We start from the raw sequence: 19989 nt of genomic DNA, 5'->3' as shown, positions 1-19989 counted from the left end.
AGGAAACAGGTTTCAGCCACTAAAGCCGAAGCAGAAAAGGACGGAGTGAAGGTCCCCACAACCCTGGCGGAATACTGCATCAAAACTAAAGTGCCTTCCAATGACAACAGCTCAGATTTGCTTTATGACGACTTGTATGATGACGACATTGATGATGAAGATGAGGAGGAGGAAGATGCCGACTGTTATGATGATGATGATTCTGGGAATGAGGAGTTGTGACGTGCTCCTTTGATGCCCCTGTACTGCCCTGCCGTCTCAGGCCAAAGGGAGGGGAGCAAGTGGGGACCTAGCAGCGGCCCCTCAACAAAAACCTATTCACCGGGGGTGGGGAAAAAAAAAAAACACAGCTCCTGCTGACTCCCCTTATGGATCTCAGTTTGCTCCTTTTTATGGACCTTTCATGGAAAGTAACCCTCCACAGAATGTCTGAATTCTTGCATTCTTTACCCTTCCATCACTGTATTGATTCTTTTTTTAAAAAAACAAAAACAAAAAACAAACAAAAAAAAACCAACAACCCAAACTCCCGCCTCACTTCGTCTCTGCAGAATGTTCACAGCAAAACACGTTTGTTCCGTTTTTAGATTCCTGAAGAAATTAGTCTTTTCAAGACATTAATGTGTTTAAAGCTGGAAACCGTTGGGAGTTCACAAGTGCTGCATATACTGGGTAGCAAAAGAAAATGGAAAAAAAAAAAACCCCACAAAACAAACTTTAAAAAAAAAAAAAGCAAATTTGCCAAGGTTTAGCTGCTCATTTACATTAGTGTGTACGCATTCATTCAAGTCCCATGGTGGTGAATTTTCTTTGTTTCCCTTCCTAACCAGGATACAGTGGGCATCAGGGACTTACTTCATGCTAAGCCTGATGAAATGTGCTCCTTAAGCCTTCACAAAATCATCCTAACACGGAGGCCTCAGCTATTCTTGAGGAGAGAAATCAGATTTTGTTTTTTGAAATCGATTGGGAATCTAAAGCCTGAAATAAATATTCATACTTTACATAGAACTAAGCACTTGGTTGCTATTTATTCTTTAAAGGCAGGGTTATTTTTCCCCCCACTAGGGAATGGGGTGTGTGGGGAAAAAGTGGAAATTAGTGTGTGTGGATTTTTAGTGTTAAGAACAAAGTTAAAAATCATGCCAATTTTGGTTGATGCTGCTCAGGGAAACTCAAAACTACTGGTGGCCACTGGGAGAGGAGACACCTGTTTGTACTTAACATGGCCTTCCCCTCAAAGCTATTCTCTCACTGTGGGGTGGGTTTTTTTTGTTTTGTTTTGTTTTTAATTTAAGTAGCCACTTTTAATTACTCAGTATTAATCCTAGATGCATGTGTTAAGATTTTGGTTTTCATTGAGCTGCTTATACTGATAGTGATAAATGTGGATGTGTATGAGACATGAGTGACCAGTTCTGACTTTTTTCTCCTTTCAATATACTTTGGCTTTGGAGTGCAGCAGAAATTGTGCATGGAGCTTCCCATGGGTTTTTGTCTCTTCTGGCAGAAGCAAGGGAGTTGACTGCAGGCAGTTTCCAGCCACGCGAGGCTATATCTTCTAGCCATGCAGTTGCTGCAGGTTTGATTTCCAGGTCTCTATCATGTATTGCTTCAATTAAGATTGAGATCCAGCAGCCTTCATCATCCAAGTAGGTGATTTTTGTCATTGAGGTATGTGAGTTCATGGTGTTCTGAGTGGGGAAGCCGGCTATAAAGTCAGATTTCAGAAGGAAAGTAACAGCAAGGTGACAGAAGTCCTACTTAAGATCCCTGTATACCAGTGTCATCTCCTTCTTTAGATCACACTCAGAATGAACCAAAGGGCAGATTAGGGACAAGGTAGGACAGATCCTAGGGTGGTCAGAGTAGGTAACTGATGCTTATTTCCATAGCTCCTCCTTCCTTCCTTTCTGATCTCAGGGTTTTCATTGCTCTTCAAACTTTTTCTCAAATATGCGCTATTTCTCAGCAGTCCTCTCTGGCCTCTAAAGTTTGGTCTGTTATTAAATGAGAATGTCTAACACATTGAGGTTGTTATGGGATATTGTTGAGTCTGATCCCAGAATCTTTGTGTAATCTCCACAGGGCCCGGGCTGCTAATTGCACCCTTAAATCTAGTGATTCCACAGATTCAGGGAACAGAGCAGCTCTGTAGGACAGTGTTGTGATTTTGTCCAAGTAAAAACTCTAAAGGATGTTGGAACTAGTCTTTTTGGTCCCCACACTTCTTAAGTAATGCTTCCAGATAACCTTCAAACCTTCTGGAGCCAAAGCCTCTCAATGTTCTCTTGATTTACCGCCCCACCCCCTGCTTTTATCCCCCTTCCATCCCCATACCTGGCCCATACTATACAAGTTTACAGCCAGTAGCTCGGTCTCTCTCTCTTAGAGCCCTAAAATAAAGCCTTTCAGTCCCCTTACTGCTAAAGCATCTCACTCCCAGGGTAGGCCAGGCATCTTGGCATTATGGGAGGTGCTGTGCTATATTCAGCTTTGTCCCATTAGGCCCTGTTGGCCTCTTGCATGTTGACTCAGGGAGCCAGAGCGCCAAGTGGAGGTCATACCTCTCAGCCCTTCAGGGCAATATTATTGTAAGTTGGGTTTGCCTCTGATGAGAGTACAATCAGTTCCAGAAGCCAGGGGTATGTTGATTTATTGGCAGGTAGATATTCTGATAGTTTAGACTGACTTATAAAACCCAGATGCTGGTTCCAGACTTCTGTCCCTGAGAACATATCCTGTGGAAAAATACTTGAGTATCTAAGTGTTGTTTCTTTTTTCTTTTGGGAGTGGATGGAGGTCTCTGGCTTATGCCAAAACCTCATGAGTACAGTTGTGCTAATTATTTGGTGTGAAGTAAACTCAAAATCCTGCATATTTAGATTTCTTTTGGTTCTAGTTGAGGCCTCACTAGAATACTCTTTTGAGGCCGAGTAGAGATATAATATCATGATTCCGTTGTTGGCTTCTCTCACAGTCCCCCCCCTTCCTTTCTTATCATTCCAGAGTTCTTTTCTACTAGCCGAACTTTTGTAGTTCCTTCTTTCCAAAACCTTCCTTGGCAATTATTTGCTTCTTTACCTTTGCTGGTTTCCTTGTTTGAGGCAATGGAGTAAGAGATTGGAAGGAAAAATGTATAGTACTCTGCTGAAAATTAACTTTCCACCCCTCTCATCCTGATAAACAAGGTTTACATTTACAACTAAACAAATTCAGATGCAATTTTCAACTATTCTGAAACCAGCAGGACACACCTGACTTTAATAGTTTTCTTAGCTGAAATTGTAGATGTTTTTCTTCAGTTTAACTTATGAGAAAAGATTATCTTGATGCATTTTTGTGTTGACTTCCCCTTTAGTGGTTTATTTTGTCTTTTTCTGCCCATCTGTCTACTAATAAAATGTGAAATAAAATATACCTGTATTGCTACTTCCCCATGGGATGATCCTTTTTTTTTTCCTTGTGTTAAAACTGAATGGTGGTCTGAACATTTTCATTATTTCTTTGAAAATTATGCCCAGAACTCAGCTGAAAAAACAGGACCACCACCAAAACTGGCTGACCTGTCTGTGTCATCATGCATCCTGTCCAAATCCATCTCCTTTCCTAGAGAATTATCCCAATCCACACAAGATTTCAAGGAAAGTTTGTAAGGGCATAGCCATTTGTTAAGTTTGACTCAATTTGATTCCAAAACAGAACAGAGTCTTTGGAGGGATTGGTCAGATACCGGGCTGCCTTCCTTGGGTAAACATTTTATTTTCATTGTTATTTGTGATCCCAACTTCCTGCTGCTAATAAACAACAGGAAATCGAACAAAAGATAACACGGTTTGATAAAAGTCTCCATTTAGTTTTAGTTGTGAATTCTAGCAGGACCCCAAGTCCCCATTTAGTTTTAGTCAGGACCCCTAGCTATATAATAGCCATGTGATTAGCTAAAACACTGCTCTCAACTACAGAGCCCCAATGAAGAAAAGGTAAAAACTCACCTTAGTCGGCTGGTTCTTCTGCCACATTAAGTTGACCAATACAGGTCAGGCATTCTAATCTAAGCCTTACAACCTGTGGTCAGAAGCACAGAAGTTTCTGCTTTATGAAGTCCAAGATGTTTCTCCCAGGCCCATCCCTCAGCCACACCACACAGAGACCGTGCATGCTCTCATAACTTTATTAGGTGGAGATTGGGCAAGAGAAAACCCCTGACAACGTTGCCCACCTGTTTTAGGACAACTGGAATAGAGGAGTCTTTGCTTGGAGACGGGCTTTCACTGAAGCAGATCTTTTGATTTTCAAAGGGGAGCTGATGGGCTGAACATCTCTCTGAGACCAGATTTTGTTTTTTTTAAGTGGTCAGCCAGAAGGCAGCAAGTTTCTAGGGACTGGAACAGACCAGAAGAAACCCCTGCTCTATGTGAAGACAGGGCCCAGATTTATGTTGGGCAGTAGATGATGATCTTTGCTATTCTCAGATCAAGATACCCTGGAATGGGAGCATGACAAATGACAAAAGGACCAATCTCTCAAAAACAGTATAAAGTAATTGCAAGCTGAAGAAAATTCAAGTAATGGTTACAAGGGACTGAAATAAGTCGTGATTCTTCATTGGTATGTGACCATTGCACAATGTGCCTCGAACCAGCCCTTCCAGTGGCAGCCCTTAGCAGCCCATGGAGTAGGGCACCCGTGGAAGGCCTGAAGGCATCAGAGGTGCAGGGGCCTTACATGGCTATAGTGAAAAGGGGTCTGGATGGGGAGAGCAGAATTGGCTGCCATCTGCAGCTATACCCCCACTCCCCTGGGGCTTCTCATACATTTACAAATACATACATAAATACACTACATACAATATAGTGAGTCTGGGAGCTCCCCACTGAGAGGCTCGGCTGACAGTTGCATGTCTCAGAAATTCTAGGGAAGGGCACCAGGCTCCCAGAAACGTGCTCCAAGTGTTCTCTCCTGTCCAGGGTAAGCCCTACCCCAAAGCCCACCCCTCTCTTAAAGGTCTAGTTTGTCCAGTATGGAGAGTTGCCATAGGTGGGTTTGGAGGCTTGAGACTTGGGCTGCAGGGAGCTGGGCTGGCTGCGTTGACCTGAACCACTCTGAGGAGAATGAGAAGGAAGAGAAAAGGCTGTCAGGGCTGGGGTAGAATCCCCTACCCAGGAAGCCATCTCCATTACTGTACTCACCTGAGTGTCCTGGGGAAGGTGGTGGTGCAGCAGCTGCGAGTGTGGCTGCTGGTGGGCTGGCAGGATGTGCAAGAATGGTGGTGGAGCATAGCCAGGGGCTGCTCCAGGGGCCAGGGGTCCAGTTGAACCCAAGGCCGAGGGCAGGCTGAAAGGTGGAGGGGTCCCTGCATGAAATCCCTGCTTGTCAAAAGTCTGCAAGGCAATGAAGACAATGCTGAGGGTGAGGTTGGACTCTTAATTCTCACAAACCTACCTGGGCATCTTTGTCCTTACTCACCTGTGTTTTGTAGACAGAACCAGTCATATCAGGCAGGCCAGTGGTACTTGAAGATACTGATACTCCTAGGAAGAAAATCAGGTAGTTGTTCCCATAGATATTTGGTCCCAGCTAGGGATACTGAGGGAGCTCTGCCTGAGAGGACAGACAGAAGATGACTATTCCAAACTTTAGCCCTAGAAAGGAGGGGCAAACATTACCTTTCCCAGGCCCAGAACCTGTAGACTTGTTTGGTGCCTGTGATGATCCACCATAGCCACCCTTGGTGTAGTCTCCTGCTGCTGTTCCCTGGGTCAGGTCATCATAACCTAGCATGGCAGAGAACAAGAGGCATGTGTGAGCTAAGCAAGCCTCTGCTACACCCTGTGTGTCTGTGCTGGAAGCACCTCTCACCTGTGCTGTAGCTGTGCTGGCCATAACCACTGGCCTGTTGGAAAGGAGTGGTGGGGGTGCTGAGGTTCACACCATGTTGCTTGGCTGATGCTGGAGGGACCTGGTGGGCACAGGTGGGGGAACAGTGTAAGAACACAGGCAAGGTGGAGCAGGTCATACATTCTCTGCATAAGGTAGCACAGATGACATACCCACAACCAGAGGGGATTCCTTTTCATTAGTGCAGCACATGATATAAAAGCACATGAGGAATATAACCTCACCTGAGGCTCAACAGTTACTGAGGGTCACATGAGACACTCTGAGTAGTATCATGATCTGCCCCCTCCCTGCTGCTCCAAGGAGCTGGATTACAGGCCCAAAGTTTCAACCTTCCAGGGGTATAAGGCCTAGGGAGAAATAACACCACCCACAAATACTCACGAACATGGTGGGCCCATATTGGAAGGCACTGGGCACGCCTGTGTAGTAGGGGAGGCTGGTGTAGCTGTAGCCAGGTGGAAGAGCGGGATTCAAAAAGGGCTGCTGGGCTGTGTGGTGGGTCTGGGATTGGCTCTGCTGTGGCTGAGCTAGCGTGGAGGGGGGTGCAGGGGATGCAGAGTCACCTCGGCCAAACTTTGTGACATCACCTAGGATAAGAGGAACACTGACATTTGTAAACGAGGGGAAAAGCCAGACTGGCTCCTGCAAACAGGAATAGGTCTGGCTACCAGTCAAGTACGGATAGTGAAAAGGCCTCTCACCTCTTCAACACCTGCCTTTCAATCTCCTGGGATGAGCTACAGCCTTCTCCACACCCTCCCACTCTCAACCACTGAGCCAACTAACCTGAATATGGATTATTAGTTAGGCTCCCATCTCGGCTGGCAAGGGCTGTGGGTGCAGCAAAGGGAATTCCATAGTAATCCTAGGAAAGACCAGGGGGGCTTATTCAGGAAAAGGTCTCACCCCACTCCCAGGAGAGCACAGCCGGAAGGGAACAGGCAGATGGCACTCTGAGTGACTCCATACTCCTGAACACAGGCTGCATAACTTAAAGGTAGCACTCACAGACAGCTGCAGTTATAGGTTGCCCTTGTGTGTAAGCAGCTTGGTAGCACTGCGTAACTGACTAGCATGCAGACAGACTGACCAACTGGACAGCATTCACCAGGCAGAGATGTTGGAGATCCAGTCTCTCAGCCACACCACAAATGGGTACCTGACCAATGCCACAAGCTGAATTAACTTTATTGGCTTTTCATATATTGGAGTCTCTAAAGACCAGTCAGGAAAATTGATGAAATGGAAGAAATTTGGAAAAGGAGTCAGCAGGAAAGGAAAAGCTTACAAAGTTTAAAAGAGGGACAGAGTGCAGTGCCAGGTAGGCGCACAGCACTTCAGGTCTAGGACCCCAACTAGCCTCTCCCTACTCTGCCTTAGCAACACTGACACTGCAGAGGACCTACGACTAAGAATAGTGGATATAACATTGTATGGAGACAAAGAGCAGTGGAACTGTGTGCAAAGGAGGCCTGTCTGGCATTTACTTGCCATCTAGGGCTTTGGCTATCCTGGACACACTGAGTAAAGGATAAACCGTTGGGCTGCCCTAGAGCTATGGTCACAGCCAGACAAAAGCCATCCTGGCTGGAAATGTCACTAACACCCTTCTTTGGATACATCTCCAGGTAACCTCCAGGAAACCCACAGTATCCTCAGCCTAGAACCCCAGGAGGCAGCAAGACTGGGTAAACTGCATGGACCTATACGGAACACAACTGGGAACAGGTATAAAAAGCCCAGAAGTGGGAGTTCATTCACAGATATGGAAATCTAATGGCAGGCATTAGGCACAAAAGAAACAAAGGCAAAAACATAATCCAAAGGAAAAGTAAATGAAAGGTACATGAAACTTGGGCTCAGAGGGGATTTCTTCTAAGGCACAGAGAAAGGAAAGGAATCATCTGAATAAGGGAGTAGAACCAAGGAGAGTCCCTGAGACAGAATGAATTTCTGCTGGCATTTCATGGAGGGAATACTGGGAGCAGAAACATCTCTTTTGCTCCAGGGACTCCCAGGAGACCTCTAGCAGAAGACCAAGCTATCCTTCAGTCATTCTCTGCCTCTCTAAATAACTTCCACTGGTGGAAAAGTGCTTCCCTTCAGACACAGGAGTCTGGTGGGTAGAGGTGGGACCTGCAGCTTCCAGTTCTTGGTGACTTGGCACAAGAAATATAAATCCCACAGGTACATTAAAGAAGGAAAGGTAACACCTCATTGAGGATAAAGCCCCTTCCTCTGGGAACAGGAAAGACCACATCCAGTGGTCTGATAGTCTCTTTCAGGAAATGTCAGGCCAAGAAGAGTGGCTAAATAGAAGGAGATTCTGTCTGCTGGCAGAGGAAGACGTGGGCCTTCTCCAACCACCTGCTTCTGTGTTATGCCAGGGATGGCCCAGTGCTTCATCCTTATTCAGAAGGAAGAGGCAACTGTGCTCTGAGAGGCGACAACCACTAGGGAAATCCCAGAGTGAGCATTATTGCACATAAAGATGCGAGACCAGACCCAGAAGACACCTTAAGGATGGTCAGTTCCAGCTATTCATTCATCAGAGGCAGAAGAGTAACACTTCTATCCCAACGTAGCCACCAGCCGCCACGGTCCAGAGAACCAAATGGTGCTTCAAGCAAAAAAATATAAAACTCCAGGGCCTACCAAATAACCGGTATATCTTGGGTCACATGATTTTTTTTTTCCCTGCTTTTTTTCTTTTTGGTACTGAAGATTTAACCCAGAGGTGCACTGAGCTACATCTCCAGCTCTTTAGCCTGTCTCAAAATAAAAAAGAACTGGGGATATAGATACTGGATTCAATCCCTAGTACCGCACACACATGCACATGCAAGGGTACAGGGGAAGATAAAGACCCACATTTAGTAGGGAAGGCATGGTTTACTGGGGCTCTTGGTAACAAAGGCCCTTAAGTTTCCCAGGGATGATCATAGATCATTCATCTGCCAAAGCTATTGCCACATCAGGCACAATCACCAAATGGAAACCAGCTTTCTCAGCAGTAATGTTGAGGCAATTCCATAAGCCAAGGACCCTAAGGGCCAAGCAGTGTGGCAGTCACGGGAGGAATGAGAAATGCCATTGCCTTTGCCTCACTACTCCCACTTACCATAGGCAGCCGTGACTGAAGCATCTGGAGCTCATCATACCCGTAGATCTGCAGAAGAACCAGAAAGGGTATTAGGGAGAAGGCCCATTAGTGGCCTCAACAAGATTGGGAGGATAAGATACCCACAAATAGGACCTAGCTCAGTTGCTGTGGAACAGATCCCTCCCAGATGGAATCTACTGCCCAGATGGAGTCTAGATTTGAAGGAACATCATGAATTGGAGAAGCAAAGACAGAGGGCTCAGGGAAGAAGAGCAGTCCAAGGTGGCCAGCTCCAACCCAACCCAAGGTTCCCCTCACCAGGTCCTGCCAGGTGCCAGCCCCTGAGGCCAGGGGAGCTGGGGCTGGCCAGGAGTTCCACCGTGCGCTCACCGGGTAGGCAGGTAGCAGTCCTCCAGGGCCCATGAGGTACTGGTTGTGCAGCAATGGAGGCACCCCCTGAGGGAGGTTTGGGGGTGCTTTGCCTGCAGAGAGAAAAATCAAATGGAATGGAAATTTACTAGACAAGTTCTTCAGCTGTTGGAGAAGAGATCCAGGTCTCATGAGCTCACTGTCGGTCACAGTGCTAACCCTGATGGGTCCACGACAAAAGAACATGGCAATGGCTATCAGATACAGAAGGTCATGCCAGAAAGGGGCTTGAGTGAAGACAGAAAGCAAACACCACCAGATTCAGGGTGTTTCAACATCAGAGGGTTGTTTCAGAGAGAAATACCTCTTAATTCCTCAGTCACAAAGGTCAAAATATCAAATGAACATAAAAAACAATCAGCCTCCTCAAAACGGAAGCTACACAGTGTCTTAAGAGGGCAGGCTGTGTTAAAAGTGGGTTTGGACCATTTCCACAGGCAGTCATATAACTTGGGCAAGAGATACCCATCCAAATTAGGCCTGACCCCTCTCCCTCAGTCATCTTTTGATCTCAGCTCTGGGTATGAATGAAGACAGAACAATTGGGGATCTAGAAACACAAAAGTTGTTGGGAATCCTGCCCCAGGGAAGGCTACCCAAAAACTCCAACTGCAAGCAATCCCCAGAGGCCAGAGTGAGCACATTATCTTCTAATGTTTGTGGCCATCCGCTGAGCCCTGGCAGCCACCACTAGACACAGTTCCTGGGAAGCCAGCTGTGCATGCTGAAAGTGGCATGGGTGAGCAGGAAAGGTCCCTGGAACACATACCTGAGGTCACCAACGGTGCAGCTCTCATATTGCTGCTGACTGTGTTCACAGTGGTCCCTCCCAGGCTGAGGCTGCTCGCTGTGCTTATGCTGCCAGGCAGGCTGACACCTGAGGGTGGGGTGCTTGAGGTGGAGGTCGCTGCTGGGGAGAAAGCAGCTGAGGACTGCAGGGAAGGGGCACTCTCCATGCTGTTGTGCTGTCAAAACAAAAGTCCAGACACATGGATTTGGAGGCACAGAGGGTACTGGGAGAGGCTGGCCTGGACTTTGAGCCCACAATCTCATGGCTGAACAGGTAGACAGATGACAATACTAATATCCAGGAACTCTAAGGAAAAGGGCTCTGTGTTCAGTGATCACTGTTGTCTCTTAACACTACATGCAGATTCAGCCACCAGGACTCATAAACTGAATATCAATAACACTGAAATTGAGCTCTATGACAAAAACCCACTTAAAACTCCTTCAAATTGATCAAGCTTTGTATTTGAAACAAGGTACAGAAGCAACAAACTGCTGATCACAAAAGCAGAGACTCAGAAGAACTAACCTCAGGGCCATAGGCAGCCCAGCCAAGTCAGAGTCTTTGAGGTATTTCTGTCTATTAAGCACTTTAACTATTCTGGTCCATGCCACAGGAGGCCACCAAAGTCCTTTAATCCAAAACCTCACAGTCTAACAATGCCTCATCAGGGACTACTCCATAAAGACCTGCTCTTATTCATATTCAACAAGGTCCACCCAGAAAGGAAGGGCAATAAACAACAGAAAATTCTCTGAGACCCTAAGTTCCAGGAATCCAGCCAAGCACTCGAGTCTAATAACAAGGTATCACAAAAAATTTCAAGCACTAAGGAGGTAGAAGAAGAGTTCTACTGAATTGGACAAAGCAAGCCCCAAATAGGTAAGAAAAAGTTCTCTAAGACTGACTTAAGGGAATTGAGGTGGTGGCTCAGTGGTAGAGTGCTTGCCTAGCATGTGTGAGGCACTGGGTTTGTTTCTCAGCACCAAGTATAAATAAATTAATAAATAAAATAAAGGTCCATCAACAATTATAAAATATTAAAAAAAAAAAAAAAAAAAAGACTGACCTAAGTCTTCAAATCAAAAGTTGTAAAGAATATAGAAGTACAGAAACTCCTAGAGGAAAAGCAGAAGGCGGCATCAGGATCAAGGGGTCCAACATACAAAGTTTCTGTGGACATCTCATCCCCAAAGCCTTCCATATCAATCTGAAGAACATACAGAAATGACTCACCAAGTGCCGGGACTTTAGCTCAGTGGTAAAGTGCTTGCCTTGTGTGTGTGGGGCACTGGGTTCGATCCTCAGCACCACGTTAAAAATAAATAAAGATACTGTGTGTTTATCTACAACTAAATATATATTTTAAAAAAAATGATTCACCAAGATTAGGACAGTTGAGGGGCTGGGATTGTGGCTCAGTGATAGAGCACTTGCCTAGCATGTGTGAGACACTGGGTTTATTCTGAGCACTACATATAAGTAAATAAAATAAAGGTCCATCAACAACTAATAAAAATATTAAGACAAAAAAGATTAAGACAGTTGAAAACAGTTTCTCTGAGGCTACCAGGAACTCTTGCTTTTTCAGCATGGAACCAAGACAAAGGGTGTGCTGCATGCCCAGAACAGACGGACTTCCACTTGAGACCACCCACCAATCCCTGCAACAGCTCTCACCAAGGCACCAAGCATTGTTGGCCATCTAGCCTTTCACAGGAGACAAAAATGAACCTTCCTCATCCACAAGAAGTGCCCGCTAGAGAACAGTTCCTGATATATTGAAAGGAACTCAAGTCCTCCAGAAAGCCTCTCCTCCCTTCTGCTGCCCCCCAACTCTGTCCGTCACCTCCAAGTAACGAGAAAATGCCTAAGTGTGGACCTAACTGACCCACACACCATTTAAAGGGTCTCAATAGTCCATCCAACCAGTCTACAGTTAATCCAAAACCTGGTGTCATCTCACAGTCTACCAAGGATGGGACCAGAGAAGCCAGGGAAGGAGAAAACAATGAGAGTCCTTCATTCTTGTATAAGGAAGAATTATGAAAGAGAAGAAATACATCTGACTATATTTCTTAAAAAGCCACATTATTTGTAAAATGAAAAATACTGGAAAATGGGGTAGGAGGATTGCAAGATCAAGGCCAGCCTCACCAACTTAGTGAGACCTTGTCTCAAAATAAAAAATAGAAAGGGCAGCTGGGGATACAAATTAGTGATAGAGCACTCTAGAGTTGAAAACAAAAAATCTGTACCTCCCATCACAAATGTCTATTGGTCTCCCTAATACACAGAATACCTAAAAAGATATGAAGGACTCAACACAAGGAACCAAGAATATAAATAGTTTACAGGAAGAAATTCAATGTCTTTCAAATATATAAAAAAGATGTCCAACACCAATTAAAAAATACACAGAGGCTAATTTTCCTAATACGCTGCAAAGTACAAATATAAGACAATGCCATGCTGGGGAGGCCTGGAGAGATGAGGTGTGTCATTCACTGCCCACGGAGGGGAACAGGTTGAAATCACAGTACAGGGCAGTGTGTATGGAATGACAAACGCACCAGGCACGGTGAGACATGCATGTAACCCTGTGATTCAGAAGATGGAAGCAGGAGGATTGCAAGATTGAAGCTAGCCTCAGCAACTTAGTGAGCAAAATAAAAAGTAAAAAGGGCTGGGAATGTAAGCTCAGTAGTTAAGAATTCCTGAGTTCAATACCCAGTATCAAAAAAAGTAAAATTTAAAGTGACAAATGCCTTATAGTTCCACAACTAGACCAGATGTAGAAGGTCATCCACTCAACACTAGTAGCAAGACTAAAACAGTCCTGAATGGAGGACACAGTCCCTACAGTATAACTGGGAAGAAAGAATAAACAGCCTGTCAACATAAAACTAGCAACAAGGTATTCCATTAGGAGCAAGGACCACTATATACACAATATTCTCATTTATGTCACAGGACAAAAGGGAGGATAATTGTTGCTTTTTCTGAGCCTGGGGCTGGGCTCAGCAATAGCACACTTGCCTGGCATATGTGAGGCACTGGGTTTGATTCTTAGCACTGCATATAAATAAATAAAATAAAGGTCTATCAACAACTTAAAAAATTTTTAAATGTTGTTTTTTCCTTTTATATGTTTTATTATTTTTTTTTAAATCTACTAAGGATGGAGAAAATAGGCAATCCAGGGCTAGAACTAAGAAAGTTAGAGACCAGAAGGCCTTTATAGTATATAGCTTTTTATAACTATCAATAACAATTATTTTGAATGTTTAACAATGTGACCATTCTGACACACAGAGTGTGGAACTCCCTGCATGGGCAGTTCTGGCATCTGGATTACATGACTTGGGAGTTTTCAGCTGGGAAACAGAGCTTGCAGCTCCCAATCTGGTTCTCAGCAAGAGAGCTATGGGCACAGAGGTGCTCCTCATCCTCATGGTGAGGCTAGCTCATTGTTTCCACAACAAGAGGACAGAGACAGGTGGGCAGCTAAGAGCCTACAATACTCTACCTAGAAGATGGTGGACTCTGGGTTCTTTTGTTATCTTTCATTTTGCTGGGGAAGGGATACTAGGGTTTAAACCCACAGGTGCTTTACTACTGAGCTACATAACTAACCCTTTTTACTTTTTCAGATAGGGTCTCAGTAAGTTGCTGAGACTGGCTTGAACTTGCCATACTCTTGCCTTAGCCTCCCAAGTCACAGTGATGATAGGTGTGTGCCACCATGCCCAAAGCTATGGGTTACATAACAAAGGAGTTTATATAAGATTTCACATGGAAAACTGTAGTTTGAAAGTCACAGTGTTTGATACCAATACAAGACAGGACTGCCACTTTCCAATCCCTCATTCTGTACTTGCCCTGATTCCTTCCTCGGAGGAAACAAATTTCACCAATTTCCTGCCTCTCTCATTCATTTTCATCCAAAATCCTCCCTGCTTGTTTATCACCCCCTACTCCAACCTTCCCTGAAGCTTCCAACACCTAGAAGCATGGACATTCTGCTGTCTCGGCATCTTTCAACTTACCCAACTCTCAGCTACTCAGCTTTTATTTAAACACCTCCAATAACATCCCCTCTCCTTTCCCTACCACTCATTTCTTAACCCACCACCATCTGCCCAGACCATTTCTATACCACTTGAAACTACACTCCCAACTTCACAACTGATCAAGTCAGAATTCAGAACCATAATCTAGGGTTATTCTTAGCATATAATAACACTTCCTAGCCAGTACTTCCTTTTTGGATCTCTTCCACCCTGGCTTCCTTGACAACATAATTCTGCCTCCATTTTTGCCCTTCCACCCTTCAGACCCTTCAGACTTCCTTCTTCGAAGTGTGCACCTCTGAGACAGGGAAGATTGCACAGGCACAAATCAATAGGACACCCATGGCTACCACTAGGAATGTCCATGACTACCAAAAGAATGAAACATAGTTACATTGACTGGGCCAATAGCTAGGAATGTCAGTCTCAGAGAAAAATGTGCAGGTGTTTGCAGCGCAGGATAGGAAATCCTTGCCTAAGCTAAGCACTCCCTTTTCCTTTTAAGTATTTGCTCTACACCAAGTAGTAGAGGGTTCAAGGAACATCAATCTTGATTAAAAATGGTTTTTAGGAGTACAAAGGTCAAGTTAACAATGAACCTATTTTTCTCAAAAAGCTACAAATGCCTCAACATAACAAGTGCCAGAAAACAAAACCTCCTCTGCTGGGTAGAAACATCTCATATATCGAATGGGGAAATCAGGAAGTTCTTGGGGAGCTCACCACCTGACATCCCTAGTGATATCATGTGGGATCTGAGGCAATTCATGCAAAGAGCCACATATCAGAAAACATGTCCTCTTATCAAACCCAGAAAACCTATGGTTGAACCAAGTAACTACTCAAGACACTTCATGCAAACAAATCCATATTATCTCAGATTTGAAAATTAATAAACTAAAGCTTCAGGTATGCTAAGGAGGGGTGTTGGGGAGGGAGCCTATGGACACTTACTGTGTGTGGTGTGCTCGAGGACAGTGCTGCCTGCGCAGAGGAGAGGCTGCTCTGGTGACTGGAGAGTGAACTAGAAGACAAAACAGAGCACCCTGTGTCCATCCAAACAGGTACCCAAACAGGTTATTCCAAAAGAACGAAGCACACTGGGCTCCCAGGGTTATATTCCTGCTTGGCCCTATCCCTGGGGAAGCCTCCACATCAGACCTCATGCCCTTGGAACCAAGTGACAGGATCCTGGTTGTGAGAAATGATCTAAAGTCTCACTCACAACAAGATCTGATATCTCCTGGCCTAGGAAATCTATAGAGGAAAATTCAGTGAACTATAACTCTTTCCTCTTCAAGCAATAGAAAAAGTGAAAACAGGACTGCTCTATGAACACTGTCCTGCGCTGAGAGCTCATAAAATCTTCGAATGAGTGAAGAAAGGTCTGTGTTCAACCACATATGCCAGAGTCAGAGCCTGAATTTCAATCAGATCCAGAGTTCAAATAAAAAGCTTTTGCTCCCAAGGGAAAGGGTCAAGATGGAGCACTACACAAAAGATATAGGTAATAAACAACCCCATTTTCCTACACTCTTTTCAAATAACTTCCTCTCTGGAGTCATGACAAGTATTAAATCAGACACCTGCTCAGAAATCCAACATCATTCACATTATATATCAGTAATATGGGTCCAGAGCTGGGGACAGGCTATACTCAGGGTGTCTGCCTGATGTCCAAGAAGAGTGTCACAGGGAACCAAAGGACCATTCGATTCCAGGAGAACCAGTGCTCTGTGCCAGCAAAAGCATTATAAGCCAGCAAAATTTTTCTATCTGGTGGTATTTGACTTGATCTGGGCAAAACCTAAACTGGAGTATTAATTCAAAAGCCCAAGATGTCATGTCAGAAGCAACAAGTGTGTTTTGTTCCAGGAAACAACCTTCTACAGAGGCTCTAGGACTTTGCCCAATGTGCTTCTCACTCAGGGCCCACCTTTCCCCCATACCTGCTAAGCTGAGAGAGGGGGCTGCTGGACAGGTCACCAGGCTGGGACAAGGAGGGCAAAGTGGCAGTGTGCTGGGATGCGGAGGGCAGAAGCTCAGTGCAGGAGGTGGTGCTGGGCAGGGAGCTCACAGATGGGAGGGCAGAAGGAGGGTCTGTTGTCTTTGGAGCTGGAACAGATGAAGTAGCTGTAAGAAACAGATCTATTTAGCTCCAGAACCAACCCTGAGTATCAGAAATCTGTGCAGTATCTTGTGACATGTCGCACTCAGTGAAATATATACAAAGTTAACATTTCCTAGGACAATGCCCAAGCATGACGCCAGAAGGTTCCATCTCTGTATAATAAGACTACCAAAAGGACAGGTGATGGTCAGACATAGAAGATTGAAAGAGAAAGCAGTGACACTTATAATCGTAAACTGTCCTATAGAAACCTGACCCTTGGCAGCAAACAGGAAGGAAAAGAGATGTTGAGATTGACAGATATATAGAATGAAGCAAACTGTCCTCCAAAGGACAGTAAAGGAAAGTAAAAAATTGACTGGCAAGACCACCAAGAGTACATATCATACACCCATTCAGGCTGACATTATCAAAAGCTCAGAGCCAGTTCAGGGTAGGGGGAAAAAGACCTGACTGTAGACACTGTGAAGAGATCTATGTGCCTAAAATCTACAACAAGAATACGTGCCTGCAGTCCAACACATACTTTTCAAATGCTTAGTAAGAATTTCCTTGGTACATGCATCAACAGATTAATCTCAGAGCACATAAGCAAGCTTATCAATTACTAGGCTTCAGAAAGCATGTGGATACAATCAACCCCACCAGTGGAAAAGACTCAGTTTTTGTGCTATCCACACATACAACTCAGATATGTGCTTGGAAATACATCACTGTCTTTTCCAGTTAGGAAGGAAAACACAGCTTTACCTTCCAGCATGACTAATGTGAACCCACAGGGAATTCCGTACTCAATAGTCTAACTGGAAGGGGAAGTTCAAAACAAAAAAAGGCAGGTAGGCACACAGCCAGGTCAACTCTTTCCAGGATCTTCCCCACTGATAGTCTATTCCAAAGATGAAACCAGGTGAAGATACCACTAATGTACCTCCCCCACACTAAGACCCCAAAAGGTACTTCCCAGGGCAATGGATGACATAGCTAACAGACTCACAGTGAGCCATTCTCGCAAAGAACAAGAAACAGGGCCACAAGAGGAAACAGAGAACAAATTATGTAAAATAAAGACAGCTGGGCCCAGTGATACATGCCTATAATCCCAGCAGCTCAGGAAGCTGAGGCAGGGGGATCACAAGTTCAAAGCCAGTCTCAGAAACTTTACTGAAGCCCTGTCTCAAACTAAAGATAAAAAACGCTGAGGAGGTAGCTCAATGGCAAAGTACCCCTGAGGTTCAATCCCTAGCACCCTAAAAAAAAAGCACATACCTTAAATGCATACTATGTTTTGCAGATACTTCATATCTCATGATCTCATTTTAAATTATCTCCAAACCACTTAGAACCCCTATATGCCTTCATGAACCTCCAACAGGACAAAAGAAATTTGCCACTTCTGCTGCTAGAATGAGAAGTTGTTCAGTCATCCAACAAGCTCAGAGCTGCCAACATTTCTCTAAATAGCCCCGGCAACCCAACTTTACCACTAATACTAAAAACAAACCCTGGTGCATCAATTCCATTATTTCAATTTCAACTGTGTCTGCTAGAGTTCCATATTCATGCTCCCCAAAATCCTAATTAAAAAAAAAATCATTCTGGCTTCCAGACTCAAGAGTGGATAGCCATCGTCTCACAGAAAGATCAAACAGAAACAATATAAATAATCAAAGATGAGTGAGCCAGGCACCAAGGAATGAAAAAAAAACATCAGGGATTCACCCACACTACCTCCAGTGATCGCTGAGCTATTGTGAGGATAGGATACCCCTCATCTTCCTCCAGAGCATCACCAGCGTACACTTTCGATCTCTTCCTAAGCAGCAGTCTTTCAGGTTCCAATAGCAACGAAACACGAATAGCAATTTTTTTGCTTTAAAAGTCCATCACAATCCCCATTTACCAACCTGTCTCTAAGCAAAGCCCCTTTTAAATGAACATAATACACTGAACTTGGGAAGAGTCCAATCAGGACAGAATAATACCAGATTATGACCATCTTGCTGTAGCTACAACATTTCTAATAATATCCTCAACCATCATCTTGGAAGTGGGAACTAGCTGACCTTTGTTAGCTCTGCCACAGAAATAAGACTTGATTTCACTTAACCAATGAATATGGCTTTACTCTGTTCCAGTGATGAATCAGAACAGCAGTTTCCAGAAAAAAATACAACTGGTCTGTTTTTAGAGAAGTAGCCGCTGCCCAACTGTTATTTTCCCCATAACATCCACCATACTTTCCTCTAAGTTTCACCAGCCACGGACAAAAGTAGATAGTTGGTTGATATACTTACTGTCTGCTGTCTGCTGATTTCGACCACCGCCATGCCCATTCTACAAGGAACAGAAGAGAAAGTAAGTCAACCCACACATCTACTCAAATGATTACCTACTTGACATTCTACTGAGACCCAGAGACAACCATATGAAGTATAGGTTAATGGAGGGGCAAACTGTCTATTTTATTCTGGTTTGTACGTTTGTTTGTTTTTAATAAAAGAAAAAATAATCCAACAAACAAATGAGTCCCAAGGAACCAATATTTTTGAAACTAGATTGAGTATTTGTGGAAGTAAAAAGGATAGAGGAAGCAATTAATCAGTCCTAAAACAATTATTAAAATATCCAACTAAGACAGGTGTGATAGCACACACCTGTAATAGTAGCAACTCAGGAAGCCCCGACAGGAGGATCACAAGTTCAAGGTCAGCCTCAGCAAATTAGCAAGGCCCCATCTCAAAACAAAAAATAAAAGGATTGGGGATGCAGCTCAGTGGTTAAGCACCCCTAGGTTCAACCTCCAGTACATTCCCCCATTCTCCCAATACACAAACTACACCATTTCAATATATACATTGAAATCTTCAGGCACTTTCCTATCTAGGGCAAGTTTTATCTCCTGGATGTCATGTGTGCAAAAAAGAAAACATGTGCAAAATAGAACAAAAGAAAACTTTATATCACTTTAAAAAAACGGGCCTCAGAGAAAAAGACATGAGACCTTAAAATAGATTTTCTGAAGGAGGAAGTACAAAGTGAGGATGATGTGAAACCCTGAATCAAAATTCAAAACCTGAAAACAACTGGTTTGAGGAAATTGTGAACATTTCAATGGAACTAAGGTGCAAATAAATGCATTTTAAAAAATATTTTTAGTTGTAGATGAACACAAAACCTTAATTATATTTATTTTTATGTGGTGCCAAGGATCGAACCCAGTGCTTCACATGTGCTAGGAAAAGATTCTACCACTGGGCCTCAATTGAAGCCCTGAAAAAGGCATTCTTAGAAATGATGCCTGCCTCTACAGAGCAAGCCAGGGAACCATGGCATGGCACAATCAATCAATAACAGATACCACAAGGCTTAGCCATTGTCCCCAGATAAGGGGAGGAACTTGAAAAAAGCTACAAGGCACATTCCTTTTTGCAAATCTCAAAACTACTAAAGAAAAAGATTTTATGTCTGTGGCCTATGTAGTAACCCAAATCTAATACAAATCATGACTACTGTACTTATTAACAATATTCTCTATTATCCAAATAACCTGAAATTATTA

At 44.0% G+C, this 19989-nt stretch overlaps 2 protein-coding genes and 1 non-coding gene across 16 annotated transcripts in view; 1 reads left to right on the top strand and 2 right to left on the bottom strand.

The window, feature by feature from the left end:
- Ube2r2 (ubiquitin conjugating enzyme E2 R2) overlaps positions 1-3436 on the top strand; it is a 36713-nt gene extending 33277 nt beyond the window's left edge. The window contains exon 3 of the mRNA XM_015492137.2: positions 3-3436. Coding sequence (XP_015347623.1) covers positions 3-222 — 220 coding nt within the window. The 3' untranslated portion in view covers positions 223-3436. The remainder of the gene's footprint in view (positions 1-2) is intronic.
- Positions 1286-19989, bottom strand: part of Ubap2 (ubiquitin associated protein 2) — a 110251-nt gene continuing 91547 nt past the window's right edge. For 9 of the 14 annotated variants that reach the window (XM_048783491.1, XM_048783493.1, XM_048783501.1 and 6 more), the window contains 13 exons: positions 18725-18764; positions 16249-16432; positions 15254-15323; positions 10206-10401; positions 9326-9489; positions 9026-9073; positions 6691-6769; positions 6286-6491; positions 5863-5962; positions 5670-5777; positions 5470-5534; positions 5193-5384; positions 1286-5105 (listed from right to left, as the gene is read on the bottom strand). In XM_048783491.1, the coding sequence (XP_048639448.1) occupies positions 5010-5105; positions 5193-5384; positions 5470-5534; positions 5670-5777; positions 5863-5962; positions 6286-6491; positions 6691-6769; positions 9026-9073; positions 9326-9489; positions 10206-10401; positions 15254-15323; positions 16249-16432; positions 18725-18764 (1548 nt within the window). In that variant the 3' untranslated portion in view covers positions 1286-5009. The remainder of the gene's footprint in view (positions 5106-5192; positions 5385-5469; positions 5535-5669; positions 5778-5862; positions 5963-6285; positions 6492-6690; positions 6770-9025; positions 9074-9325; positions 9490-10205; positions 10402-15253; positions 15324-16248; positions 16433-18724; positions 18765-19989) is intronic. The other 5 variants (XM_048783496.1, XM_015492441.2, XM_048783495.1 and 2 more) reach the window with 3 other exon arrangements.
- LOC125610741 lies at positions 17078-17156 on the bottom strand. The gene has a single exon (XR_007340741.1). It is a non-coding gene; the product is annotated as a small nucleolar RNA SNORD121A (small nucleolar RNA).

The sequence above is a fragment of the Marmota marmota genome, unplaced genomic scaffold (genome assembly GCF_001458135.2).
Source record: "Marmota marmota marmota unplaced genomic scaffold, marMar, whole genome shotgun sequence".
Taxonomy (NCBI): domain Eukaryota; kingdom Metazoa; phylum Chordata; class Mammalia; order Rodentia; family Sciuridae; genus Marmota; species Marmota marmota.
Note: the sequence above shows the minus strand (reverse complement) of the source record. Positions and strands in the feature narration are given on the sequence as shown.